Genomic DNA, 25,211 nt, shown 5'->3' on the forward strand with positions numbered 1-25,211 from the left:
AATTGAGAGGCTTGTAGTCTCCTCTCCTCTCCTCTCCTCCCCTTTCCCCTCTCCCCTCTCCCCTCTCCCCTCTCCCCTCTCCCCTCCCCCCTCCCCTCCCCTCCCCTCCCCTTCCCTTCTTTCTTGTGACTAACATAGAAACTTCCCCATTTCAGTAAATCAAATCATTGGAAGGCTGCCTAGCACTACAGAGGATGTATACAATCTCCAATGTCAAACACTGCTTGATTCAGTGTAGCTAAATATCCATAAGAAGAAGCCACTGGAGTCTGGATCAGTTTGTCAAGAGCACATTATTCTGGGGTGGTCAAACTATGCTTGCATAGTCCCACAGACAGATGTTCTCAATAGCCAACTACTTTTACCTCATTCTGTCCTTGTATCCTTGGCCTCTGAAGACTGCTGTAACTTGTTTCAAGTCCTTAGTGGGTTTCTGGCTTCGAAGTGAAGGCACTGACTGGAAGCTGCATTTTGTTTGCTCATGATGTGCCAAGCGTGAGCCCAGGTGTGGGTCTTAGCATGGTACTACACCTGTAGCAGGACAGAGCTGCTCTTAGTGCTGCTGTCTCCTTGAGAGATGTTTCCTTCATGTCTGCTGTGACTCCCAGGGCTTGACAGCAGTTCTAGCAAGGGGAACTTGCTCCTGTGTCTGAGGAGTGACCTGCCGACAGTCACCACCACCAACTCTTCTCTGTAGGCTGCCATGACGTACTGGGAGGAGCAGTAGGCCCTGCTATGCCCCGAGTGAAGGGAAGGAGGAGGCAGGGGATGTTTTTAAGTTTTGGCTTGGGAAGCTTCTGTGGGATGGCCTTTTTTTTTTTTTTTTTTTTTTTTCCCCATAGCTTGTAGGCCTTGGAGGGGTGGAAAATCGAAAGTATTCTTAAATTATAACCATCCCCCAAAATTGTAAAGGTACAGCCTGCTGAGACAGATGGCTCAGCAGGGGAGGCACTTGTTACTCAGCCTGTTTGAGTTTGATCTGTGTGGCTCACATGCTTGAGGGGAAGAAATGACTCCTCACAAGTTTTCTCTGACCTCTGTACATACGATGTGGCAGGCAGGCATGAACATGCACATGTATATAAATGTAATTTTTAAAAAAAATCTGTCTTAAAAAATTTCATTCCTAGCTTCAGCAATTACCAGCTCATGACTAAGGATATTGAAGTTTTTGATATAAAAGGTATTTTTAATTCTTGGAGGGTTTTCTGTAGTAATTCTGGCTATCTCAGACTAGCTTCTTGGTCTAAGTAGTCTATTTTTCTAGTTTCAGGACCACTTACCAACTCTGGAGTGGGCTCATGGTCAGCTGTGCACATTAAACAAACAGGGAGGGATTAGAAATAACTACTGTTCCCTGTACAGTATACTAAAGAGACAGAATCCCAGCCCCTCTCTAGAGCAATGAGTCAGGAGTTCATGTAGCTCCAGTCTTCTAAGTTTCAGGATTATAGTAACAGCCACCATGTCCAGTTAATGTGCTATTGGATGTATGTATGGTGGCATACACACTTAGCGGTTGTTACATTCATTCTGACCATGGGGCCTCATACCTACTAGGCAAGGCTGCCATTGAGCTGTAGTTCTAACACAGACTTTTTGTATTTATTCATCTATTTTTGAGGCAGGGTCTCATGTAGACTAGGCTGCCCTCAGCTCAGTTCACTCTGACTGCTTCCTGAGTGCTGTGATAAAAGGCTTATGCCACCATACATGGTCATTAAATATTTTTAAATTTTATGTAAATGAATACTTTGCCTGCATGTATATTTGAGCTATGCATGCATGCCTGATTTCCATAGAAGTCAGAAGGCATTAGATTCCCCAGACTGGAGTTAAGAATGGATGTGAGCTATCACAGATTCTGGGAATTGAACTTAGGTCTTCACCTAGTTCAGTAAGTGCTCTTAACTGCTGAGCCATCTCTCCAGCTCTGCCCCACAACTTCCTTCTATGTTATTGAAATGTAAAAGGTCTTACTTTGGCTGTTCTGGACCCCTGGAGGCCAGGGTAGTGACAAACGTAACAGATCTTTCTATCTTTGCCTCCTGAGTGCTGGGATTAAAGGTGTGCCACCAAGTTCAGTCTTCTTTTTTGAAGGGAACTTAAATGATAGAAGAACTGAGCTGATCAAGGATGGAGGTGACAGACTGAAAAAGATCACAGCCATCAAACTGAAGTTAATTCAGGGAGATTTTGCAAAGGTGGTATGGATGTACAAAACATACACAGGACTGTCAACAACATTTAGCATCTTAAAAAAGGGGTTCAAAAAAAAACCTGGTGTCACATGACTGAGTATTTGAGAGGTAGCTCTCTGAGATCGAGGCCATTCTGGTCTTCATAGTGAGTTCGAGGCCAGCAGGACTACATGGGGAGACCTTGCCTGAAGAGAAAAGGGTGGGACTTAATAAGAAAAGGGGCAGGGAAAAGGAGTGACCACAGAAGGGCAAAGGAACAGAGATGGGGGCTTGGCTGCTGCCTCTGCATTTTGGCTAACAAGGCTGCTGTATTGTGTTGGGACAGCTCTGTTGAACTCCAGTAACTCAGGCCATGTTTTTGGTCCCAGGGACAACCCTAGAGCAAAGCACAGAGGCTTGCCACTTTGTGGTAGTGTCTGATCTGGTCTTAGAAGGGACCTGAACAATCTTCCTGTTAAAGCTTTTACTTAGGTCCCAGTACTCAGGCTAAAACAGGATGATGATCTTGAGTTTGAGGCCAGCCTGGGGTACAATAGAAGCTGCTGTCTGAAAAGAAAGCACAACAGGATAGGAAACTCCAGGTCATCCTTAGTTACATACTAAGTTCAACACTAGTCTGGGATACATGAGACCCTGTCTCAAAGAAAGCTCCCCCTTACCTCTCAGCAAATACAGCTACCATTATCTTGCACAGCTGTCTCAACAGTCTGGCTCTTTGGCTCCTAACCTACATACTCTTCCATTTTGACATCCTGGACCCTGCTAAGCTTGTTGCAAAAGGTGGGGTTTTTAGGCCAGCTTAGCACTTGGGAATATATAGCCTCTCAGGTTTGTGTAACATTTGCGTTTAGCTCAAACCCTGCTGTCTACTCAGAATGGCACTGAAAAGCCCATGTCTGGTCTTCCTAAATCACCCTGGATACTTGGATACTGTGTGAAGTGATACCAGTAGTTTTAGAGGCAAGATCAGAGATCATAGCATCAAAAAACAAACAAAAATCTGTCAGCACAGCCAACATTAAAGTGGTCTTCTACCTTATCATCCACAAATGTCCTGTACCTGAGCAACTTTGACAAAACAATGTGGGCATTCTGCCCAAGCTGAAATGCGTGCCCACTACTGTAACATGAGCCACTAGGCAGGCTTAGCAGCTGACTTACTTCTGTATCTGGACATAGTGTAATGTTCACTTAGAAGCACAGTTGTGTGGGACTTTGGAGAGACCGGATGAAGTACAAGTACTGGCTAACAATACTAGCACCATCAGCCTAACTGGCAGCAGTGCTGTGAAAATAGGCACATGCAGAAAGAGGAAACATCTGAACCCTGCCTGGTGGTTCAGGTCTGTCAACTGAGGCTGCAACTGGAAGATCACACATTGATAGCCTGGGCTATTGAAGTCTAAGCTGCCCAAGACACAAGGGCCTTAGGAATATAACTCAGTGGTAGGGCCTTGCGTAATATGTCCAAGGCCTGAGTTAAATACCTAGCACAGAATATAGGCAGGCAGGATTCTAAGAGTGGAAGGTGAATGTAAGAGTGGTGTAATCTACAATGTAAGTAAAGTAATCTATAATGAATGGGATACAGAATCACAAGGGTATGAATTTACTGTATAATAGCCCTACGTATGGCCAAGCCTCTGGAGACACTCCACCAATGGAAAACCACCCAGGTGAAAGTCACCATATGGTGTGGATGCAGATACAGGAAATACAGCCAGAGGGATGGAGACACTGAAATTGCAGGATAGGAACTTCTGAAAGTCTCAAGAAACTTATAGATAACCAAGATGTGAAACAACTGAGGATGTTCTATGTGACTAAGACAAAGCAGAGTAGCTTCAAGTAACCTCGTAACAGAATCTATGAGTTCATGCATATAACTGCTGGATTCTCATTGCTGAGCAATCCTAGTGGAGCCCTTCACATTTGCCAGAATTACACTTGGCCCAGCAATGCATTGGTGTGGCAGTCAAGCCATCCATCCATTCATTAATAAGGTATGGAGCTGTGATTGGCCAGGAGTTCATTATGTAGAGCAGGTTGGCCTTGAACTCACAGCCAAGTCCTTTCCTGGCCATACATAGGAAAAAATCAATCCACTGTCCTTTCACTGCCTCCCATTAATATCTGTGGAGTGTGAAAAAAAAATATACAAGCCCTCTAGACTGATACCAGGACTACTTTCTAGGTTTTTAGTGGCACTTTTATAAATCTTAGCTTTTGGAAGGTGGAGGCAGGCAGAGGCAGGCGGCTTTAATCTGTACATGCAGATAAAGTACTCATATATATTAAACAAATAAAAATAAATCTTAAAAACAAAACCAGGGGCTGGAGAGATGGCTCCGTGTTTAAGAGCACTAACTGCTTTCCCAGAGGTTCTGAGTTCAATCCCAGCAACCACATGATGTATCACAACCATCTGTAATGGAATCTGATGCCCTCATCTGGTGTGTCTAAAGACAGCTACAGAGTACTCATAAAATCTTAAAAACAAACCCAAATAGGCACTTAATGGACACAGACTCTGAAGGCCTTTGGGTTCACATTGTTAGTATCTCTTGTGGAATCTCCCGGTGCTAACAATCTAGGAACCATAGTGCAGGAAATGACAGATCACACCCTGCCTGCTCCAGTGCTAGGAGTCAAATCGATGGCTCACACATGTCTCCCCGTTTCCTTTCTGGTCTATGCAGTGCTGGTCCACGCGATGCTGGCTTCCCTTCACATTCTCTAACAGTTTGAGGCATATACTCTTATCACTGAGCAGTAGCCCCATTCTTAGCTTACTGTAGAGAATGTCTCTCCTCAGAGTTTTATTTCTTGAGACTAGTTAACAACGGTCTCTGTCGTCCCTTCTCAAGAGTTTGGTTACTACAGGCGTGTGCCACTGTGTTGGTTTTTTTCAAAACAATTCTAAAAGGAGGCTGAAAATTGTTTTTACCTTCTGCAATATTGCTGGAACTAAAATACATGTCATTGGGTGAGCTGTACATTACATGCCTGTAATGTACTTTGGGAGGTGGAGGCAGGATTAGGAGGCCAGCCTGGTTATAACTGACCCTGCCTCAAAAAAAAAAAAAAAGATAAAATAGAAATAATAAAAAAAAAAACCCCACACAGGTGTGCACCCACCCACCCACCCACCCACCTACCTACCTACCTACCTGCCTTATTGAAACTCTGGGGTCTAGGCTGTAGCTCTCAATCCCCAGCATTCCCAAAGAAGTAAACTCAGGGTTAAGGGAAGAAATCAGAGGATTTTTCAAATCAGAAATAAGTAGTAGAGCACCATGACACAGCTCTCTACATACCTGTTCCATTTTACGATTTTGCTATTGCTAAACATTTTGAAAATCTTAGATCTGGGGGCTGGCTTATGGATGTCTGAGCAGCCACATGGCTCCCCCTTTCCTTTCTGCAGGCCCATGCAATGCTGGCTTCCCTTCACATTCTCTAACAGTTTGTGGGCTGGAGGAAGGGAGAGGGTTTCGAAACCTCCAACACTCGGGAGATGGTTCGTTAAGTACCTAGTGTGCATGAGGCGCAGGCAGGTAAATCTCTCGGAGACATGGTCTACTGGGTTGTAAATCAGTAAGAACTATGTAGTGATTGAGGAAGATAGCTGACGGCAACTTCTGGCCTCCAAATTCTTGGATGTACAAACGCATACACAAAAGCAATAGCTCTATACCCTGCAGCAATGCCTATCAGGAAATGTAACTAGAATATCATTTCCTGTTCTTTGGGCCAGAAATCTTTCAGAAAGGGCTAGAGATGACTCATCAATTAAAAGTGCATATTGCCCTTGCAGAGGATCCAAGTTTGGTTACTAGCAACCACATGGTGGCTCCCAACTGTGACTCCAGTTTCTGGTCTCTGTGTGCACATGGTGTAATATAAACTCACACAAGCATACACTTACACATAGAACTTGAGGGTCTATGTTGTAGGGACTTAGGGAGGGGAAGGTGTGCAGCGGTGACTGATTGGCCAAGCCTGTCTTCCAGGCTGAGAGTTAATCAGTTTGGAGCTTGTGGCCTCCTAAGTGCTGGGGTTTACAGGTATTAGCTACAACACTCAGATTTGCTGATTACATGTTAAATCTGGCATCTAGTTTCCCTGAAAAGCATATGTATAGAAAAAAAAATCACACAAGTTGTACAGAAACTTTGGCCAAAAGCTACTCGATATTGACGCACATAAGTTCTAGAACAGTTGTCACACACAGCTCACAAAATAACATGGCAGCTCATCTGCAAAATAAGGCACACATGTCACTGACACTGACTGAAAACTAGCATCAACAGATACCTAGGTAAACAAAAACCTCTCCTGGAAACTTGTGCCTTCATGCAGCCTACACAGACAGGCTGTTTGGAGACAAACCATTCTGAATGATGGCATTTTAAGCTGAGATTAGCACTGATGCTTGGTCAGAACCGCTAATTTCACAAAACTGGAGACTGACTCAGCTGCCCTGTGAAGCAGGAGTCTTCAATTCTGGCACACTGATCGGTTATTCAAGGGAGAGTCAAGCAGCAAAAACTTTAGCTTTGTGGGCTTCAGAATCAGTGACCTCGATGGAAACCAGAACTGGTTCCAAATGTCATATAGAATCTGCTTCAGCTGCTGTTAAGGGGACAAAATTAACAACATAGTCCCCAACTGTCACAGGATGTTTTTATTAACACGGAGGAACTCAAGAATGCTGAAGCCCCTGCACTGCAGCATCTGAGCAAGTGTGAGCAGGGAGGGACAGCAGGAGGGGACCCTGTCCATATGTATGGTCATCACTCAACTACAGGCTTGCATGGTTACAGGAGGTTTTTGGTGGCTAGCACATCTGTGCGGCTCTAAGAGGTCAGCTTTGACAAGCAGGCTTCTCCACCAGACAGAAAACAGCCAGAACCAGGGACACGGCTGCACAGACACCACCTTAAAATGGAAATTAATGAGGCTCATACATCAGGAGGCACATTCCACCCTGATCATAAAACAAGAGCAAGAAGGCGCCTCTGGTTCTACTACACAGCCTTTCTTAGATAGATGCTTTTAAATATTCAACGCCTGCAGAGCCGTGCTCCTTGTGAACAGTTCATGGCCTCCCAGTCAGCCTTTAAGACTGTTATTTCTGTTATCTATTATTATTCGGATTTTGAACAAAATTGATGGAGTAGGAGCCAGTAGAAGAATCCTGCTTGATCTGGAAATTTTCTGTGGAGAGCCCAAAAGGTCGCAGAACCAAGTTGCCAAGATCTTTTAGTTTACCTGCAACATAAAAACAACTCAGATGAATGCAGGAACAAGCAGGAGACACCAGTCAGTTAACTCTGTTGTCAGGACCTGACACTTTCTGGGAGGATTCTCAGCCTCTTTCCTCTCAGGCTCGCTGTCACTCCACTGCCTGAGTGACACTGGAGCTCACAGTCCTTCAGGATCCCTCCATGGAGTCAAAATCTCCTGTCAAGCTGGCTAGAATTACAAAGGACAGGGATGTCCATCCCAAGTGCTGGATGAAGGCATCTGGCTGAGCCTGGCCTTCCTGGATGTGAGGACAGTGGTTCCTTAACTCACCTGTTCTAAGGCAAACAACAGCTGCTGAGTTCACCCCAACACGACACATTTCTACTGAGCCTCCCGTGTTTACTCTTGGCTCCCACTCAGCCTGCTTCAAAGCTCTTGTTACCTTCTGGGGGAGATGAGGTCTTGTTCATTTGTATAGTGCCACCAACTTCAATATCCCAGGGTTCCCTGCTCTAGCTTCAAGCTTTACTCACTCATCACTTAAGTAATGAAGACATACCAAAAATTGGGGCGTTATGGAGTAGTGGACAGAATTTATAAAACTATGAATGTTCTGGAAAAGTTTGGCTGAGATAGGAGACTGAAGCTTCAATGCTTTCTAAACTGCATTTAACGTTCTGCTCGCAAGGAGACAGGCATGAGGGGAAGATGGGGAGCAACAGCTTAATCCTCAGAGTAATATGCTCCTTCGTGGTCCTTGCTAGCAACATTTGCCACTCTGAGTGTCCCACCAGAGGAAAGACCGAGTGAAGCACTTGTCAAGTTGTATGGTCTTCACAGTCGAAGCTTCTGGACTTCATCTGGAGATCTTGTCCAGAAAGACTTAACATGTCTGAAGAAAAGTTAATCCATTTTTAGAGACAGCTTCCAGAACCTGGGGTGATCACTCTCATGTAGGTACCCCACACTAATATCTAGAGTACATATGCTCACTGCTGCTGTCCTTGAGCACTGTGGGGCAATGGGCTATGCACAGACAGGCTGGTCTCCAGTCGAGCTGAGGTCTGAATCCCGGTAGGACCCGATGGGTGGTGATCATTTTCACCTACATGGGACGGAAGGCCTTCCCTCATGTCTCCTGGACCTCTGGTTCCTGTCAAGGTTACCTCCCCACAGCCCCCACAGCCCCCACAGGAGAGGTGTGGCAGTCAGCCACGTAAGAACAGCACCCCCCAGAACTGGGAATCTATCCAGGGAATTAAAGGTACTCGAGAACTATTTCCTTTGTCTGAGTCTTTTGTTCCAAGAGCTGTATGTAACACTTGGGAAGAGATCTTCTCTCCTGAAGAGCCACCCGAGGTCCTGCCACACTCATTACTGTATTGTTGGCTTTTTGTCAGCCCAGCCCGACCTGACCCAGTTCAGAGTGTCTTAGAGTTACCGAGCGACCTGGAAGGCATGGCAGAGACTTCGCCTTTCTGCCTGCACTCGCTTCCCTTTGCTGGAACCCTCACACCCGACCTGGACAAAGATCTCCATAGAAAACCTCGGTACCCAGGCCCACAGAGCACCATTGACATAAACCTTGGGTACCTGCACCCCCAAGCATACAAAGTCCAGAAGCACAGGCACAGAGACAGGTGTTCAGGTGGGGCATGACATCATACAAAAATTATCCTTAGGGAAATATGAACCACAAATAGTCCCAAGAACGTCAGCTGCTTATTCTGGGGTTATAAAAAAAAAAGGGCAAGGAGAAATAAAAACACACGTAAACACAATAAGATGTCATTATGGGAACAGGTGTGCTGATACATGCCTGTAATTCTAGCACTAAGAAGGCTGAGGCAAGAGAATTGCCTTGAGTTCAAGCTTGCCTGGACTACAGAGCTATGTTATTCTGCTCCATAGTGCAGTGTTCTTAAGCACCAATGGCTTGGTTTTAGGCTGATCTATGCAAAACCAAAAGTGTTCTTTGAGTGCTCAAAGATTATCCCAAGCTTAAAGTAAAACATTCAAACCTCTCTAGATTCTCACTTTGCCCAGCAAGCTGAAGGACTTGCTTGCATGAAGATCTTTGAACTCCAATGCTTCTCCAAACACAGAGAAAACTAAAATCTATCAGCCTAGGGTGATATGGGCTGCCTAGGCGTGCAGGGATAGATCAGGGGGAGGCTGCCCTGGCTCCCCAGGGGCTCTGCTGAAGCTGCAGTGGAAGACCCTCCTGTGTAGAAACACAGAACAGAGCACAAGGTCAAGTCTCCTCTAGAAAAAACCCAAGCCTCTCTGATGGATTACTTCACTTACCATGTGCAGTGTGCGTATGTGCAGCGCCTTTTGTAGTACAGATGAATAAAACTGTACACAACGTGGTCTACACAGAGATAGATGTAAACTGAGAATTTGATGGAAAGCAAGATAGGCAGAGACAGTGAGCCATACTTCCCATGAGTGGGGAAGAAGACAGGAGGTGGCATTCTGTCTGTATTCAGGTCCTGAGCCAGGCTTGGTGTCCTATGGCTCTTGTGCCACAGGAGTCCACTGACAGTGAACGGTTCAAAAGGGGAAACCTTAATGGTGCTCCGGAAGTTACCAAGAGGCCATTTATTCATGAACTAACATCTCTATGATGCTTGGCAAAGAGTCTGAAGCCACGGTCCAGCCAATGGGAACTCAAAGGAACACAACATAGATGATGGACTCAGGTTTTTAGTATCTGAAAAAGTCACTTATTGCTGTCTGTGATGATGGCAAAGAAGCAGCCAACTTCTGTGAAGCCAGTGCTTAATACACACATCACAGACACTTTCCTGTTGCTCTTTGGGCCAGTGTCAATGTTCAGAGGCTAAAGCAGCCCCCTCATCTCAAGGAAGCCTATCTGCCATACTTGTCTCAGGCTGCTAATGCTATGTCTCGCTACCTTGACAGCAATCAGATTTCCATATTCCCTCCTCTAGCAAACTTGGCATCTTCAACATGCTATGTCCCTTGCATAGTGGAACCTATTACATTAGGATCCTATATCTGCACTCCTTACTGTGCAGTCACATTCCCAAGTAAGGGTCACTGCATTTCACTTCAGTACATCTGGGGTGGCACTCTACAGTGATGATGGTCTGTATATTGAATTCTGTTCTCCAAAGAGAACAAAATTACAAAATTAAATGAACGTTTTTCAAAGGCAACTTCCTTTTGCAGTTGGTTCCTGCAGTCTTGAGACGCTGTTGAGAAGCTAACTGGAGCCATCCGCTGCTACTAAGGAGAGGGATGCGGTGTCTCCTAGCGCAGAGAACTGATGTGACAGGAGATTCAGGAAGAGCCACCAGAGCACACCCAGTTCTACTTGTCTCACAGATTCCCTGGCTCAACAGCTTAGGACAAAGCATTTGCCGGATGCTGACAAATGTCTACTGTAATCAGACAGTTCTGAGACTTATGTTAGCACCATTGTCTGGTCACTAAGAACACACCTCTTACTCTCTCAGTAAGTTGCTAAGAATGGCTCACAGATCCTGCATGTATTAAAACCTCTAAGCAAGCACTCTGATGGGTCTGAAAGCCTTGCTCTCCAAGAAGCGACCTAAGTGGGGAAATAATGCTAGGACTTTATCCTTGCCCTCCTAGAGTTGACCTTCAGGAATCCTGGGATGGCCGACCAGTTTCACTTTTATTTATTTTTAAGATAAAAACATTCTACTTTTGATTATGTATGCATGTATGTCTAAGTGTCTATATGGTATTTGTGAGTGCGTGAAAACAGACTCGGACTCAAGATTATTGTATGTTATGAGCTAAAGCTTTTTGCTTTCTAAAACAATGGTTAATTTTTCTATCCTTATTCCTAAGAATTATAAGTATCAGATTTGTTTATCTTTTGTTGTATTATAATGTTCAATTTTAAAAACTATGGTCTGATTTGAGTTTCACTTTAAAAAATTAGGTCATTTTGGTTTGAGATTAGGGCAACATTTCCCAATGGCACTAAACATACTCCTGCCACTGTGTAGAATGTATTTATGTCAGGTGTCAAACTCAGCACTGATAATCCTAAAACCGTACTATCGAGCCACTCTGAAAACAACGACTATGCTTAACGTCCCGCGGCGGCAATGCTTCAGCCTAGTTTTGTTTCTCTATGGAAAATGCATTTCTCATTATCATTACACAAATTTGCTCTTACATTGAAGACAGGCTAAATTATGTTAAAGAATTACCATTTTTAGAGATTACCTTTATTTTACATGTATGTGTGAGTGTATGTGCATGAGGAGCCCAAAGAGGTCACAGAAGCATTGGACCCTCTGAAGATAGAATTACAGGTGGCTGTTAGTTGCCATGTAGGTTCTGGGAGCCAAAAGCTCTTTGCAAGATCAATAAATGTTCTTAACTACTGAGCCATCTCTCTTGCCCCTTAAATAGTTATTTCAAATAAAGCTTATGATTTGTTATCAATGAATGTTTGAGATACACACACACACACACACACACACACACATACACGCATAACTGTATGCATAGGATCATGTAAAAATTTTGTGGGCAAAAAGATGTTAAGAGTAAAAAAAGTCCATTAATTCATCTACCGGAATGATCTACTGGGAAGTCTACGCACACTCTCTAGATACTGTTATTAAACTACATATGGCTAAACTAATGTACTCTATGCTCATTTTCTTGTAGGTCTATGCCCTTGCAATGCACATCAAAGATTTAGAATGTATTCATCTAAAAAATGGAAATAGATAAATTTTAAAAAGAGGGCTGGAGAGATGGCTCAGCGGTTAAGAGCACTGGCTGCTCTTCCAGAGGCTGCTTGCAACTGTCTGTAACTCCAGTTCCTGGGGATCTGTCACTATCACACAGACATATATGCAGGGAAAATACCAAGGCACCAATTAAAAAAAAAAAAAAAGAAAAGAAATACATTTTAGAATGTATTCATCAGGAAGGTGCAGCAGCTTCAGAGCAGGGTCGTATGAGAAAGGTTAGACAGACAATGCAATGTCCTTAGTAAAGCAGGAATCAAGAGGCTCGGATTCCAACTACGAAACGTTCTGGCAACTCTAAGAGAATCCATGCCCCAAATGCCCCTCCTACCCCTGGCCCATTTTGTGGGCATGTGCATTGGTGTGCAGAGGTCAACACTGGGTACCCTCTATTCCTGTCTCTCCCTGAACCTGGAACTTTCCAATCCAGTGAGAGTAGCAGACCACAGAGGTCAAGGGGTCCTCCTGTCTCTGTGTCCCCACTGCCAGGGTTACAGATGTATTCCACCCTGCCTATTTTAAACATGGGTTGTGAACTCCGGTCCTCTGAGGAATTGCCTCAGCGTCCGGCCCTTATGTTTACTCCACACACTTTTCATGTCTTTCCAATCACTAATGTGATTTTTAGTGCTATTTCCAACCCCAAACTCACTTTATTCTGACATTACTGGCTCTAATGACTCCAGATTATATAAACATAAAACCTTAAGCGTTGATTACGCAATGGAAAGACTCAACTGGGCTTTGAGATTATCAGGTGAAAGCCAAGGTAGAACTCTGGGTCCTGAAAACGCTGATCCCTCTCTAAGCCAACTGTGCTTCCTGAAATTAAAAATCAGCCGAGCCAAGCAGGCTTTGTCCCGCTATAGCACTGCTGCAAAGCAGCAGTCTCAACAACACACACACACACACACACACACACACACACCCCAGTCTAAACAATACACACTCATGCACACACCTCAGAGACTCTGAACCGCTCTTCTCTAAGCAAATGAAAGCAGTTATGGTTCTACCCTAGTCTCCTAGCTGTTATGATCAAGAGAGAAAGTCATGGAAGCAAACTTACCTAACATCTCCTCTTTTAACCTTTCATTACGTTCTTCAATTTGCTTAGGTAATCTCTGAGGAAAAAAGTAGAAACAAGCATTTGGTAAGAAATTCTTACTAAATCTGACAAGATTCTCAGTTCTCTTAAAAAAAAAAAAAAAATAACGGTTTATTTTTTTCTTTTTCTGTGTGTCTGTGCCAGAAGAGTGTGTGGGAGCCACTGGCTGGAGTTGTGAGTGGTTGTAAACCACCTGAGTGGGTTCTGGCAACTGAGCTGGGTCCTATGGAAGAGTAGGGAGTACTCATAACCAGTCATTTCTCTAACGCTCAGTTCTTTTGTGTGTCTCTGTGTTTATGTGGTGATCAGAAAATAACTTTCTGGGGTCGGACTTTTTCCTGTCATCATGTGGGCTCTAGGAACTGAACTTAGGGCATCAGACTTGGCAGCAAGCCTTGACCTGCTGAGCTGCCCCATCACATTCTCAGGCGGAAACAATGTCCAGATCAAAGGCAGACCTTAGGACAAGTTTGTGACTGAGTCAGTTGTGGTGCACACAGCTGTAATCCACGTACTTGTGAGACACACGCAGAAGGACGACTGAGAGCTGGAGGCCAGTCTGCTTAAGTGGAGAGTTACTAGCCAGTCAGGCTCAGTCTCAAAAACCCCAAACTAAGGGGCTTGGGCAAGATGATGATGAGTTTGAGGTCAACTTGGGCTAGAATGAGACACGATCTTAAACAAATAGACAAAGACCACAAATAGATCACAAAAGGGTAGATCATAATCACCCATCAATTTCATTTCTAGGGATCTGATGCTTTCCTCCAACCTCCATAGGCACCAAGCACTATGTGGCTCACAGATATACTTGCAAGCGAAATACTCATACACATAAAATAAGATAAAATTCTAGTAGACTCACTAAACTGTGTAACTATAGCGAACAAAATAACCCCGATGTAAAAAGAAACGCTTACACAGCTTATTTATTTAATTAACTTCGGGGGATAGGTCTTTCTTTCTATATAGTCCAGCTGGTTTCAAAATCAGGTTTCTTTCCCCTCCAGTTCTGGGATTACAGGAGTGTGCTGTCATGCTGGCTCATATATGTGGAGATCAAATGGTACATAGTCCCAGTGAGTAAGTAGCCATCACAAAGACCTATCTCTCATTTATTCTGGTAATCATAAAAATAGAATTTAGTTGTAACTGGGAAGACTAAAGATCTACTAAGTACAAAGCAAAAGAAACGGGAAATACTTCTGATTTTTTTTTTTTTTTTTTTTTTTTTTTTTTTTTGGAGACAGGGTCTCCATTCTATAGCTCTGGCTGTCCTGGAACTTGTCATATAAAGCAGGCAGGGTTTGACCTCACAGAGATGCACCTGTCTCTGCCTCCTAAGTGCTAGGATTAAGGACATGCATCACTACCCCCAGCCCGAGACGATACTTTAAAATCTGTTTTACCATACAAGCTTCTCTTGCTTGATGTACTGATGGATCTTTTTCTAATACTGATTTATAATCTTCCAGTGCTTCATCTAGTTTGTCTGTTTTCTCATATAATTCAGCTCTCCTCAGTATTGCACGGATATAGGTGGGGTTTAACTGAATTGCTGTAAAAAGAAAAGAAATTGTTATCTCAAGAAAGGGTTCTAAGTACCGAGAAGAGCCCCCATTTATTGGTGGTGGTGCAAATGAATACAGCCACTATGGGTCTCAGTTTGGATGTTCCCTAAGACATTAAAAATAGAACTACCATACATATAACATAGCTATTCCACTCCTGGGCATACCTAAGAGAGCTCCACATCCTACCATAGAGATAGCTGCACATGAGTGTTTATTGCTTCTCTATTTACGGTGCCACAGATATGGAACCACACTAGATGTCCATCAATAGACAAATGGGTAATAAAAATGTGGAAATCTGTTGTAAAAAATTTTTCAGGAAAATAAATGGAACATATAAAGTATAATATTAAGCAACGTGATTCAAGTTCAGAAAGACAAAACCTCTTCGTGTCCCCTCTATATGTAGATCCCTGACTGTGATGTATACATGCTTATATCTAACCAGCTGTGAGTGTGGGTTCAGCAGCTAAGCTCCTCAACGAGTCAAAGGCAGGTAATCAGAAGGGAAGTAAATTCTGTTCCACATCCGAGTTGTGATGCCAAAGTAGCTTCAAATGTTTTCTTATTTACTACTGTAAAGCAATTGGCTAAAACTCCATGTGAAAGCATGCTTACTCTATGATGACTCCTCCACAGTACAGTCCCTCTGAAAAGGCCATCTTACAAAGCTGCTTCTTTAAAATCCCAGTATGAGAGTCCAGGCCTGAATACACACCCATTGTCTCTCTAACTGAGGCAATGCTCTTTCAACAGAAGTTTTACCTTTGCTGCAGTCAGTGATGGCCGTCTCCTTCTTGTCCTGTAAGGAAAGATGACAGATCACATTAACATATATTCCTCTAGTTTCATCTCAAAGATCCAAAGGCGCATTACCATGATCTGATCATCAAAGACAAGTATGAAGATGAAGAATATAGAGTTGAGGCAGGCAGTGGTGGCACACATCTTTAATCTCAGCACTTGGGAGGCATGGGCAGGCGAATCTGAGTTCAAGGCCAGCCTCATCTACAGAGTGAGTTCCAGGGCTACACAGAGAAACCCATTCTTAAAACAAACAAACAAACAAACAAATCTATGCATATTAATGGTATATGCCTGATCTTATTGTAGCTTGGTATGTCGTGTTTGGTTGATATCCCCAGGATGCCAGCTCTTTCCTGAGGGGAGGCACAGTGGGCGTAGATCTGGGATGGTGGTGGAATTGCGGGTAGAGGAGGGAGGGGAAACTGCAGTCAGGATGTAATACATAAGAAAATAGTAATAGAAAAGAATTCGGGGTTGGAGAGATGGCTTACGGCACTTGCTGTTCTTGCAGAGGTGTAGCCAGCACATGGCGGCGGGTCATCTTCTTCTGACCACTGAGGGTATTCAGCATGCATATGGCACACATACATACAGCACTCCTGCTTCACTAACCTGCCCTAGTTAGGGGGAACTTGTCAGGCTGCCTTCATCAAAGTACTCTGCCTGCTACTTTTATGAGCAATGTTAACATGAGCCTGAGCCGAGTTCTTCTAAGTATTTTTCTAGCCCCTCAGTACCCTTTTCATCAAGGAAAGACACAACCTCAAGTGCGTGCACTAGTTTTGGAGAGAAATGACCGTACGGAGCACCGGAAGATCATGCATGAGCCTAGGAGCACTGGGGATCATGCAATAATGGAAAAGCAAACCAGCTCCTACCTGTTTCATCCTCGCAGCAGCTCTATTTGAAAACAGAACAGATCGATCTTTCTGGAAACAGGCTGGGCACATCTGAAGGGCTTGACTGTAAGAACTCTCAGCTTCCATGTAATCTGAGGATAATACCATAAGATGGAACAGCCATTATGATTTTATTCTGTTGAATCTCAACACAGTTTCCTACTCACAGGACCAAAGTTTCTAATGGAAAGATGGTCCTAGGTTATTAGGTTTTAAACATCATTCCCCCTTCTGCCTATAAAGACACAGTTGCCTGTTCATGCCAGTGGCATCAGGCACATGACTGGTGAACTGATGAACATCCTGTCAGTCAAGAGCCCTCAATTCTCAGAGCAGTAGCATGTCCTCATTGTTCAGCTTTCATCTGGTTCAGCAATTTAGAAAAGAATTTCCAAAGTGTTTAAGGGACTGGATGGGTGAAAGACTACATGTGAGGTCTATGATTCAAAGTGAAGAAGACAATTCTAAGGTTTAGGATGTAGCTCATTGACAGAATGTTTGATTAGTATGTGCATAGTGTTAAACTAGTCCCTAGCACCAGGGATGGGAGGGAGGAATCAAACTATTGATTTCAGTATTTAAAAAAAAAGCCAGGGTGGGGCATGGTAGCACACACATTTAATCTTAGCACATGGGAGGCAAAAGGCAGGCGAGGCCATCCTGGTCTACACAGTGAGATCCAAGAGAGCCAGACCTACCTGGTGAGACTGTCTCAAAAACAAAACCAACAACAACAACAAACAACCCCCCCAAAACAAACAAACAAACAAACCAACAAACCAAAAGCACACCAGCTAGCTAGGTATGATGGCACATACCCTTAATATTAGGAATAGGGAGGAAGAGACAGGTGAATTGCTGAGTCTTCAAGGCCAGCCTGCTCTACACTACACAGTGAGTTCCAAGGTTACATAGCCTGAACTTTTCTTGGGGGGGAGGGAGGGGAGAAGGAAGGAGGGAGGAAAGAAGAAAAAAGGAAATCATGAGGAAAAATTAATCTAAACCCCAGCAGAAGAAAACACGGGAGTTCTTAGGCATGTGCACTCTGAAATGTGACAGGCTGCATAACACTAAGTATTGCTGGAAAGCATGAACACACTCCTAAGCAGCCACAGGAAACGTAAGGAAAGAGCACTGCGCGGGTTTGAAGGAAGCTTGTTCCTGCAGTGTGCCGAGGGCTGGTGGAGGAGATCTGCAAAACCAGAGTCTACTAGCAGGTCATGAGTGCTGCTGCCGCCCTAGAAGGGGGAGCAGGGGTGGTGCCTGCAGGGAGTTTTAGGGGGAGTGGTTAGGAAGCCTGAGCCTTCTCCCCAGCCTCTCCATCCTTTCCTGTGTGCTCTGAGCCCTTCCTCTTGGACACATTCCCGCCATCTGGCAAGAGACCCTTACCAAAGCAGCCACTGCTATTTTTTGACTCTTCGCCTACAAAAATGAGCAAAATGAGCCTGTTTTCTTTATAGAGTTAGCCTGCCTTGGATATTTTGTCACAACAACTAAAATCTAACCAATAATCACAGACAAGGACACATGAAAGCAAGCAAGCGGGTGTGTTAGCAAATATCTATAAGCTCTGCTCTTAGGAGGCTGAGGCAGGAGCATTAGTCTATCTTGGCCCACAGAGTGGGATCTGGTCTCAAAAGCCAGAAAGAAAAAAAAAAACCTAACCAAACAATAAAAATGTAGTAAATGACTTCTCTTTCGGGAAGGTAGCGTATGGGGACTGGGATGCTGCTTTTATCAACACATTAAGCTTAGGGTTTTCCAAAGCAGTAACTAAAGAGCTTTCTCCTTAACGCCTACATTAAAAGCTAAACCACAGAAGAGAGAGATGATGCTGGTGCAAGAGCCTCATGGTAACCGCTCACTGCGACTGAAGATGGATTAGTCCTGCTGTGGCGAAGCAGGAGCGGCGCGCCCTTTCCAACTGTTCTCTGCTGTGCGGGGGTGGGGGGGTGGTGGGGTGGTGGGGGTGGTGGTGAGAGGACAAGGGTTGGATGAGCAATCCCAGCAGTGCAGAACTCACCTCCTCTCTTAAACCGCTCATTCCCCTCCTCCTTTAGTTTAGCGCTCTCCTCTCTTCTTTTCTGAAAGAGATCAAATAATTTTCAGTTTCTCACAACATTATCAATGAAATTGGGGGGTGGGGGTCACGTTGTAGTCCAGCATTCAGGAGGCTGAGGCAGAAGGACTGCTGAGAAACTGAAGCCAGCCTGGGTTATAACTGAGACCCTGTGTCAAAAACCAAAACTTAAAGCTGGCAGTGGAGGTGTATGCCTTTAGTCACAGCACTCTGCAAGGCAAAGGCAGGTGAATCTCTGTGAGTTTAAGGCCAGCCTGATCTACAGAGCAAGTCCCAGGACAGTCAGGACATAGAGGAACCTTGTCTCCAAAAAAAAAAAAAAAAAAAAAAAAATAAATAAATAAAAACTCAAACTTGAGATTTTTCTCCTCTTGGCTTCTAATAACTCAGCAACTTATATAGATGAATTAAAATGTATCAAACACAAGCATGGACCAAGTGCTGCCCACAGAGAAAAGATGGAACATGCTGTGTCTGGCATGTGCCTCCTTCAAGGAACATGCTAACAATGTGGTTGCTCCAAGGCCCACTGGCAGAACCATGGAGGCCTACCTTCCACATCTGGACAGTGTTTTGTCCAATCCCCACAAAAGCAAGGAAACACACAAAACCACCCAGGGACGCCCTTCCTCCATTTCGTTAAAATCTGAGACTCAACAAAATCTGTGAAAGGAAAATAACATAAGCATGTATATTTCGTGTACAAGAGAAGCTTAAGACCTAAATAACTGGTACTCTCAGGTCTAAGACCCATGCCTGGTGGTAGTGGTGCACACCTGTGATACCAATATTCTGGAGGCTGAGCCAGGCATGTTTTTTGTTTTTTTTTTCAAAAACAAAACAAAAGCAAAACAAACAAACAAACAAAAACCAAAAAACCCAATTCAAAACAAACTAGAAACCAAAATAAAAACCGCATTTCTCTTGAGAAGACTTGTTAATACACTACTTGAAAGGGCCGTGTATTATTAGATGCTGGATCAAACAAAGTAGCTGAATGTTGGTAAGGATGCGAAAAGGTAGGTGTGAACTGATGCCACTCTTTATGGCATCTGCTGTGTGCCGGACAACCATTTGTGTAAGTACAACAATAACTCATTTCCCGGTACAGCATGCCAGCACTAGCACATTTGCCTCGCACACTCTAGGCTCTGCAATCTAACCGCCAGCACCAAAAGTAAAAGCAGACACACCCTTTCCGAGAGGTCACCACAGCTTGAGAAGGGCTGGCCAAGAGGATACAGCTAAATGACTGGCAGGGGCATGTGAAGGTCAAAGGACATCATGTGGGACTCAAGTCATCAGGCTTGGCAGTAAGTGCCTTTTCATGCTGAGACATCTCTCCTGGTCTAAAGTTCTAGTTTTTGTTTTAAGAAAGGGTGCTGCCCAGGCTGTCCTCAAGTTTGTAACTCAAAGCAATTTTACTGCCTCAGCCTCCTTATATTGTGATTACATGCAAGGACAAGCACATCTGACTACAGACATATTCTCATTTACATCTTAAAGTTATTAGATTAAGGCTGAAAATTTTCACTTTTTTGGCTCATTGTTGGATTTTTTTTTCCAGTGTCATAATCGCCATAAAATCAGGTATGATACTCCCCTGTTCCTAATAATCTGAAATAACCAATGAGAACATTTCTTCTATTTTGTTGGTTAATGATAATTTCACAAAAATTCCTTATAATACTAGCAGAAAGTAAATAGCAGCTAACGGAGGGCTGGGGTAACTCGGTGGTAGAGCACTGGCTTAGCACGGGTAAGTTCCTGAGTTTACAGGCACATACCCCCCTAAAAGTAAGTCTGCCTACTGACTTTCTGTTTTGATTTGTTTTGTATTTTGAGACAAGGTTTCTCTGGGTAGTCCTGGCTGTGCTGGATCTCACTTTGCAGACCAGTCTAGCTTTGAACTTCAATCTGCCAGCCTCTATCTCCTGAGTGCTGGAACTAATGGACCGGCTTGGCTACTAAACGTTTGACATGGATGCTATAAACTGAACAACCCTACACTGACTTTCTAGAGGTATGTTTCTGAAGGGTAAACAATATTTGCTTTCATTTGCTGAGACAGTTCTGATAAGGTAGCTCATGAACTTGACTATCAGGAGACCTGAGTTGGAAAACCAGTTTTACCATCTATTAGGTGCATGGTCTTAGTCCTAACCACTCACACATTAACTTAAAAAACATCTTAGCTTTAGTAGCTGGTACACTGTAGGTTTCCAACAAATAGCTACTATGCTTCACAATGTGTTCCTTGACACTTAACGGTGCTCTGTAGTCACAATGCCACCAAGGTATTTAGGATTAAAAAGCACAATCCATAAAATAGTGCTAAGTAAGTTTACACGAGGTTTGTTACAGAAATTCAGCAACTTACCTTAGGAGGGATCATTTAAAAAACAAAGCAGAAGGTGGTGATGAAGATGAAGTTTAGCAGCAGAGCACCTGGCCTGCATTTGTGAGGACTTGGATTTGGTTATGCCACAAAAACCCTAGAAGCTACAGGTATGTGTGCACATACGTATTATAAGCACGTTGTAGATCCTTAAGGTAGAAGACAGAATTCTAAATACACAGGAAAAAGCCAGCAATTGCTTTGTTAAACTGAATGATCAGGTTTTGGTTTTGTGTGCCCATATCACAGCACTAGGGAAGTGAAGGTAGGAAGACTGGGAGCTAGCTTGGGCTACGTGGTCATACCCTGTCTTAGATAGGGTGTTACTGCTGTGAACAGACACCATGACCAAGTCTTATAAAGGACATTTAATTGAGGCTGGCTTACAGGTTCAGAGGTTCAGTCCATTATCATTAAGGTGGGAGAATGGCAGCATCCAGGCAGGCACAGTGCAGGCAGAGCTGAGAGTTCTACATCTTCATCTGAAGGCTGCTAGTGAAAGACCGGCTCCCAGGTAGTTAAGACAAGGATATTACAGCCCACATACACAAGGCTGCACCGCTTCAATAAGGCCACACCTCCCAACAGTGCCACTCCCTGGGCCAAGCATATACAAACAATCATATATCCTGACCTAAAATATATACAAAGCAATGAATTAAAATTTAGATGGGTTTTAAGCTAGGTAGGCATGGTGGCTGAGGCCTGTAACCCTAGCATTTGGGAGGCAGAGGCAAGAGGACTGCTACAGGGTCATTCTATGTATTGTTTCAGTCCAGTCAAGAGGACGCCGAGAGACCATATCCCCCCCAAACAGCACCACCACCATCACAGGTGACTTAGCAGGCACATTATCCACAACCATTTACCTGTTTCTCTTCTTCTGGCATGTTTTTTTCCAGTTCAATTAGGTATTCTTCATCCAGTTCAGAACTAGAATCATCGCTGGCTTTGCTCCCTGCCACGTGCGCCCCTGGCTGTTCCTCCTCAAACGAGGCACTACAGTCATGAAAACATTCCTCTTCAACATGGTCGTCCTGTGGATGGGCTTCAGCAGCCTTCGGCAGCTTGCTCTGGCAGTGCTGACCCTTGGGATCAGAAACCATGGGGCTGGCAGACTCTCCTTCTTGAGGATCTGCGACTTTCAGACCATTGAACAGATCTTCTGGGACCTTACAGTCTTCTGACTTTTCCTCCATGCTGAGTTCAGGGAGGGAGGTACGGCTAAATGTCTGGAAAAAAAGAAAAATAATGTTTTTTAGTTATCTTCGTATATATGCAGTCTTTTTTGTTTTTTGTTTTTTTCAAAACAGGGTTTCTCTGTGTAGCCCTACCTGTCCTGGAACTCACTCTGTAGACCAGGCTGGCCTCTGCCTCCCAAGTGCTGGGATTAAAGGTGTGAGCCACTAGTGCCCGGCTGTATACAGTCTTAAATCCCTTCTGTCGGATATTAGCCCCGAAATTTAGAATACCCAAGATATAAGATACAATTTGCTAAACGCATGAAACTCAAGAAGAACGAAGACCAAAGTGTGGACACTTTGCCCCTTCTTAGAATTGGGAACAAAACACCCATGGAAGGAGTTACAGAGACAAAGTTTGGAACTGAGACGAAAAGATGGACCATCTAGAAACTGCCATATCCGGGGATCCATCTCATAATCAGCTTCCAAACGCTGACACCATTGCATACACTAGCAAGATTTTGCTGAAAGGACCCAGATATGGCTCTCTTGTGAGACTATGCCAGGGCCTGGCAAACACAGAAGTGGATGCTCACAGTCAGCTATTGGATGGATCACAGGGCCCCCAATGGAGGAGCTAGAGAAAGTACTCAAGGAGCTGAAGGGATCTGCAATCCTATAGGTGGTACAACAATATGAACTAACCAGTACCCTGGAGCTCTTGTCTCCAGCTGCATATGAATCAGAAGATGGCCTAGGCGGCCATCAGTGGAAAGAGAGCCCCATTGGTCGTGCAAACTTTATATGCCTCAGTACAGGGGAACGCCAGGGCTAAGAAGTGGGAGTGGGTGGGTAGGGGAGTGGGTGGGGGAGCGTGTGGAGGACTTTTGGGATAGCATTGGAAATAAATGAAATAAATACCCAATAAAAAAAATATGGAAAAAAAAAACCCTTCTGTCTTTCACACCTAAACAAACTTCTACATATAACCCCGCCAAACACAGCTTGACTTTCTTTGACTGGGGAGTCATTATTTTTATTTATTTGTTTTATAAGTATTATTGGTTTTTTTGTTTTGTTTTGTTTTCTAGACAGGGTTTCTCTGTGTAGCCCTGGCTATCCTGGAACTCACTTTGTAGACCAGGCTGGCCTCGAACTCAGAAATCTGCCTGCCTCTGCCTCCTGAGTGCTGAGATTAAAGGAGTGCACCACCATGCCCGGCTTGTTTTTTTTTGTTTGTTTGTTTTTGTTTTTTGAGACAGGGTTTCTCTGTGTGACCCTGGCTGTTCTGGAACTTGTTTTGTTCATCAGGCTGGCCTTGATCTCAGAGATCCACCCTCCTCTGTCTCCCCATTGCTGGATTAAAGGAGTATGGATCATGCCTGTCCAAGGAAGTCATTTTAAAAACAGGATATCACCAATTGTGGTGGCCCATTCCTGCAGTCTCATCATTGGGGAGATGTAGTTAGAAAGATCAGAAGTTCAAGGCCATCCTTGGTTACACAGCAAATGTGAGGCTAGCCTGGGCTATGAGACCCTGTATTAGGCCCCTCCCCAGCCCCAAACTAGAGTATAATAAACTCACACTCAATGCCAATTATCATTTTAACTGATAGTCTTGCTGATCAAATATGGTATCAGACTTATACCAAGACTAACATCCCCACTTCCCACTGGTGTTGGAGACCGAATCTCAGACTTTGTGGTACATGTAAGCCATTTAAACAACTGAACCACACCCTCGATCCATACCCTAAATGAAAAGACTGATTTTAATGTGACTTTTCCACGTCCGGCAGCTTGCTGGATGGCACAAATTAGACAGAATCCAAAACAGCTGCAGGGGAAAAAAAAAGAAAGAAAGAAAGAAAGAAAGAAAGAAAGAGTTCTAATCTTTGTTCAGAATAAATGACCAAGTTGTCAACAGGAAACAATGAAGTCCGAATGGGACACTATCGCCACCGGGAGCCGAAGAATAAGTTTCTTATGGAGCCCAAGATGGCATCTGTGCCCAAATCGTGCTTATCATCGTAAGCAAATGCAAGCGGTATAGCTTAGGTAGCTAATTCTGGAAGGGGAGCCTTTGCGCAGATGTTTTCACAGGCATCCTCCAGGGACTCAGAACTCAGCCTTGGAAGAGCCGGTTCTCAACTCTCGCTGCGCAACCCTGCTGCCCAGATCCTGACAATATTGGTCTGCAGTCAGGTCAGAGCATCTCTGTTTTTTTAAAGTGACTCTGATGATTTTACGTTCATCCTATTAACCACTGCTGCTCTAGAAGCTGAGTCAGAACCTCTGCGGTGCCTGCCACCCCTCTGGTCGCAGCAAAACCACGCCAATGACCCAGTGTCGCGTTAAAGTCCGAATTCGTCCTAGCCTGTTAAAAGGAAAAGTTAAAAGGGAGGGTCAGGACTCGCAGGCTTCGCTTTTACTCGAGTGTCGCGTCCCTCCCGGCTATGAGTCAAGGTTAGAAAAGCCCCTCCCCGCGCGACCCCGCGCCTGTCCCAGGCCACAGTCCTCACCGAACGCCGCGAGACCCACGATGGGCTTCACAACCTCCCAGCTCCTCTCTCCACCGCTCCTGCCTCCGAGTCCTTCTACTTCCTCCTGAGTCAGGTGCACTTCCGGCCGCGCTGGCCAATGGCGCCATTGCTGGCAAAGCATTCTGGGAAATGTAGTGGCCAACTCGAAGAGAGTGAGCGGAAGTAGCTGTGTGACGTCACTGTACGGCTCAGTACTATGAGCCTCAGCTGTCATCTTGAGTTATGTCAAATCCTGCCAATTAGCACAAAGTAATTTTTCAAACGCGACTACTTGTGGCTTTAAAAACGTCTTTATTCTGGCGTCCCTCATGTTAGGAATGTGCATAAGAACCCGAAAACATCCTTCGTCCCTAAATAAACATTTCTTTCCAGTAGTTTCCAAAGTGCCTTTCAAGAGCTCT

General features: G+C 44.3%; 1 protein-coding gene across 1 annotated transcript; it reads right to left on the minus strand.

Annotated features, from left to right (window-relative positions):
• Positions 1-6,873: 6,873 nt before the first annotated feature.
• Positions 6,874-24,876, minus strand: Ttc1 (tetratricopeptide repeat domain 1). The gene is made up of 8 exons (NM_133795.2): positions 24,790-24,876; positions 21,953-22,315; positions 18,629-18,689; positions 16,585-16,697; positions 15,665-15,701; positions 14,735-14,883; positions 13,287-13,341; positions 6,874-7,475 (listed from the first exon to the last, which is right to left on the minus strand). The coding sequence occupies exons 2-8, from the start codon at positions 22,280-22,282 to the stop codon at positions 7,342-7,344; spliced, it is 879 nt and encodes a 292-aa protein (NP_598556.1). The 5' UTR covers positions 22,283-22,315; positions 24,790-24,876; the 3' UTR covers positions 6,874-7,341.
• Between the last annotated feature and the right edge of the window lie 335 nt (positions 24,877-25,211).

Source organism: Mus musculus, chromosome 11, assembly GCF_000001635.26.
Source record: "Mus musculus strain C57BL/6J chromosome 11, GRCm38.p6 C57BL/6J".
Classification (NCBI taxonomy): Eukaryota; Metazoa; Chordata; class Mammalia; order Rodentia; family Muridae; genus Mus; species Mus musculus.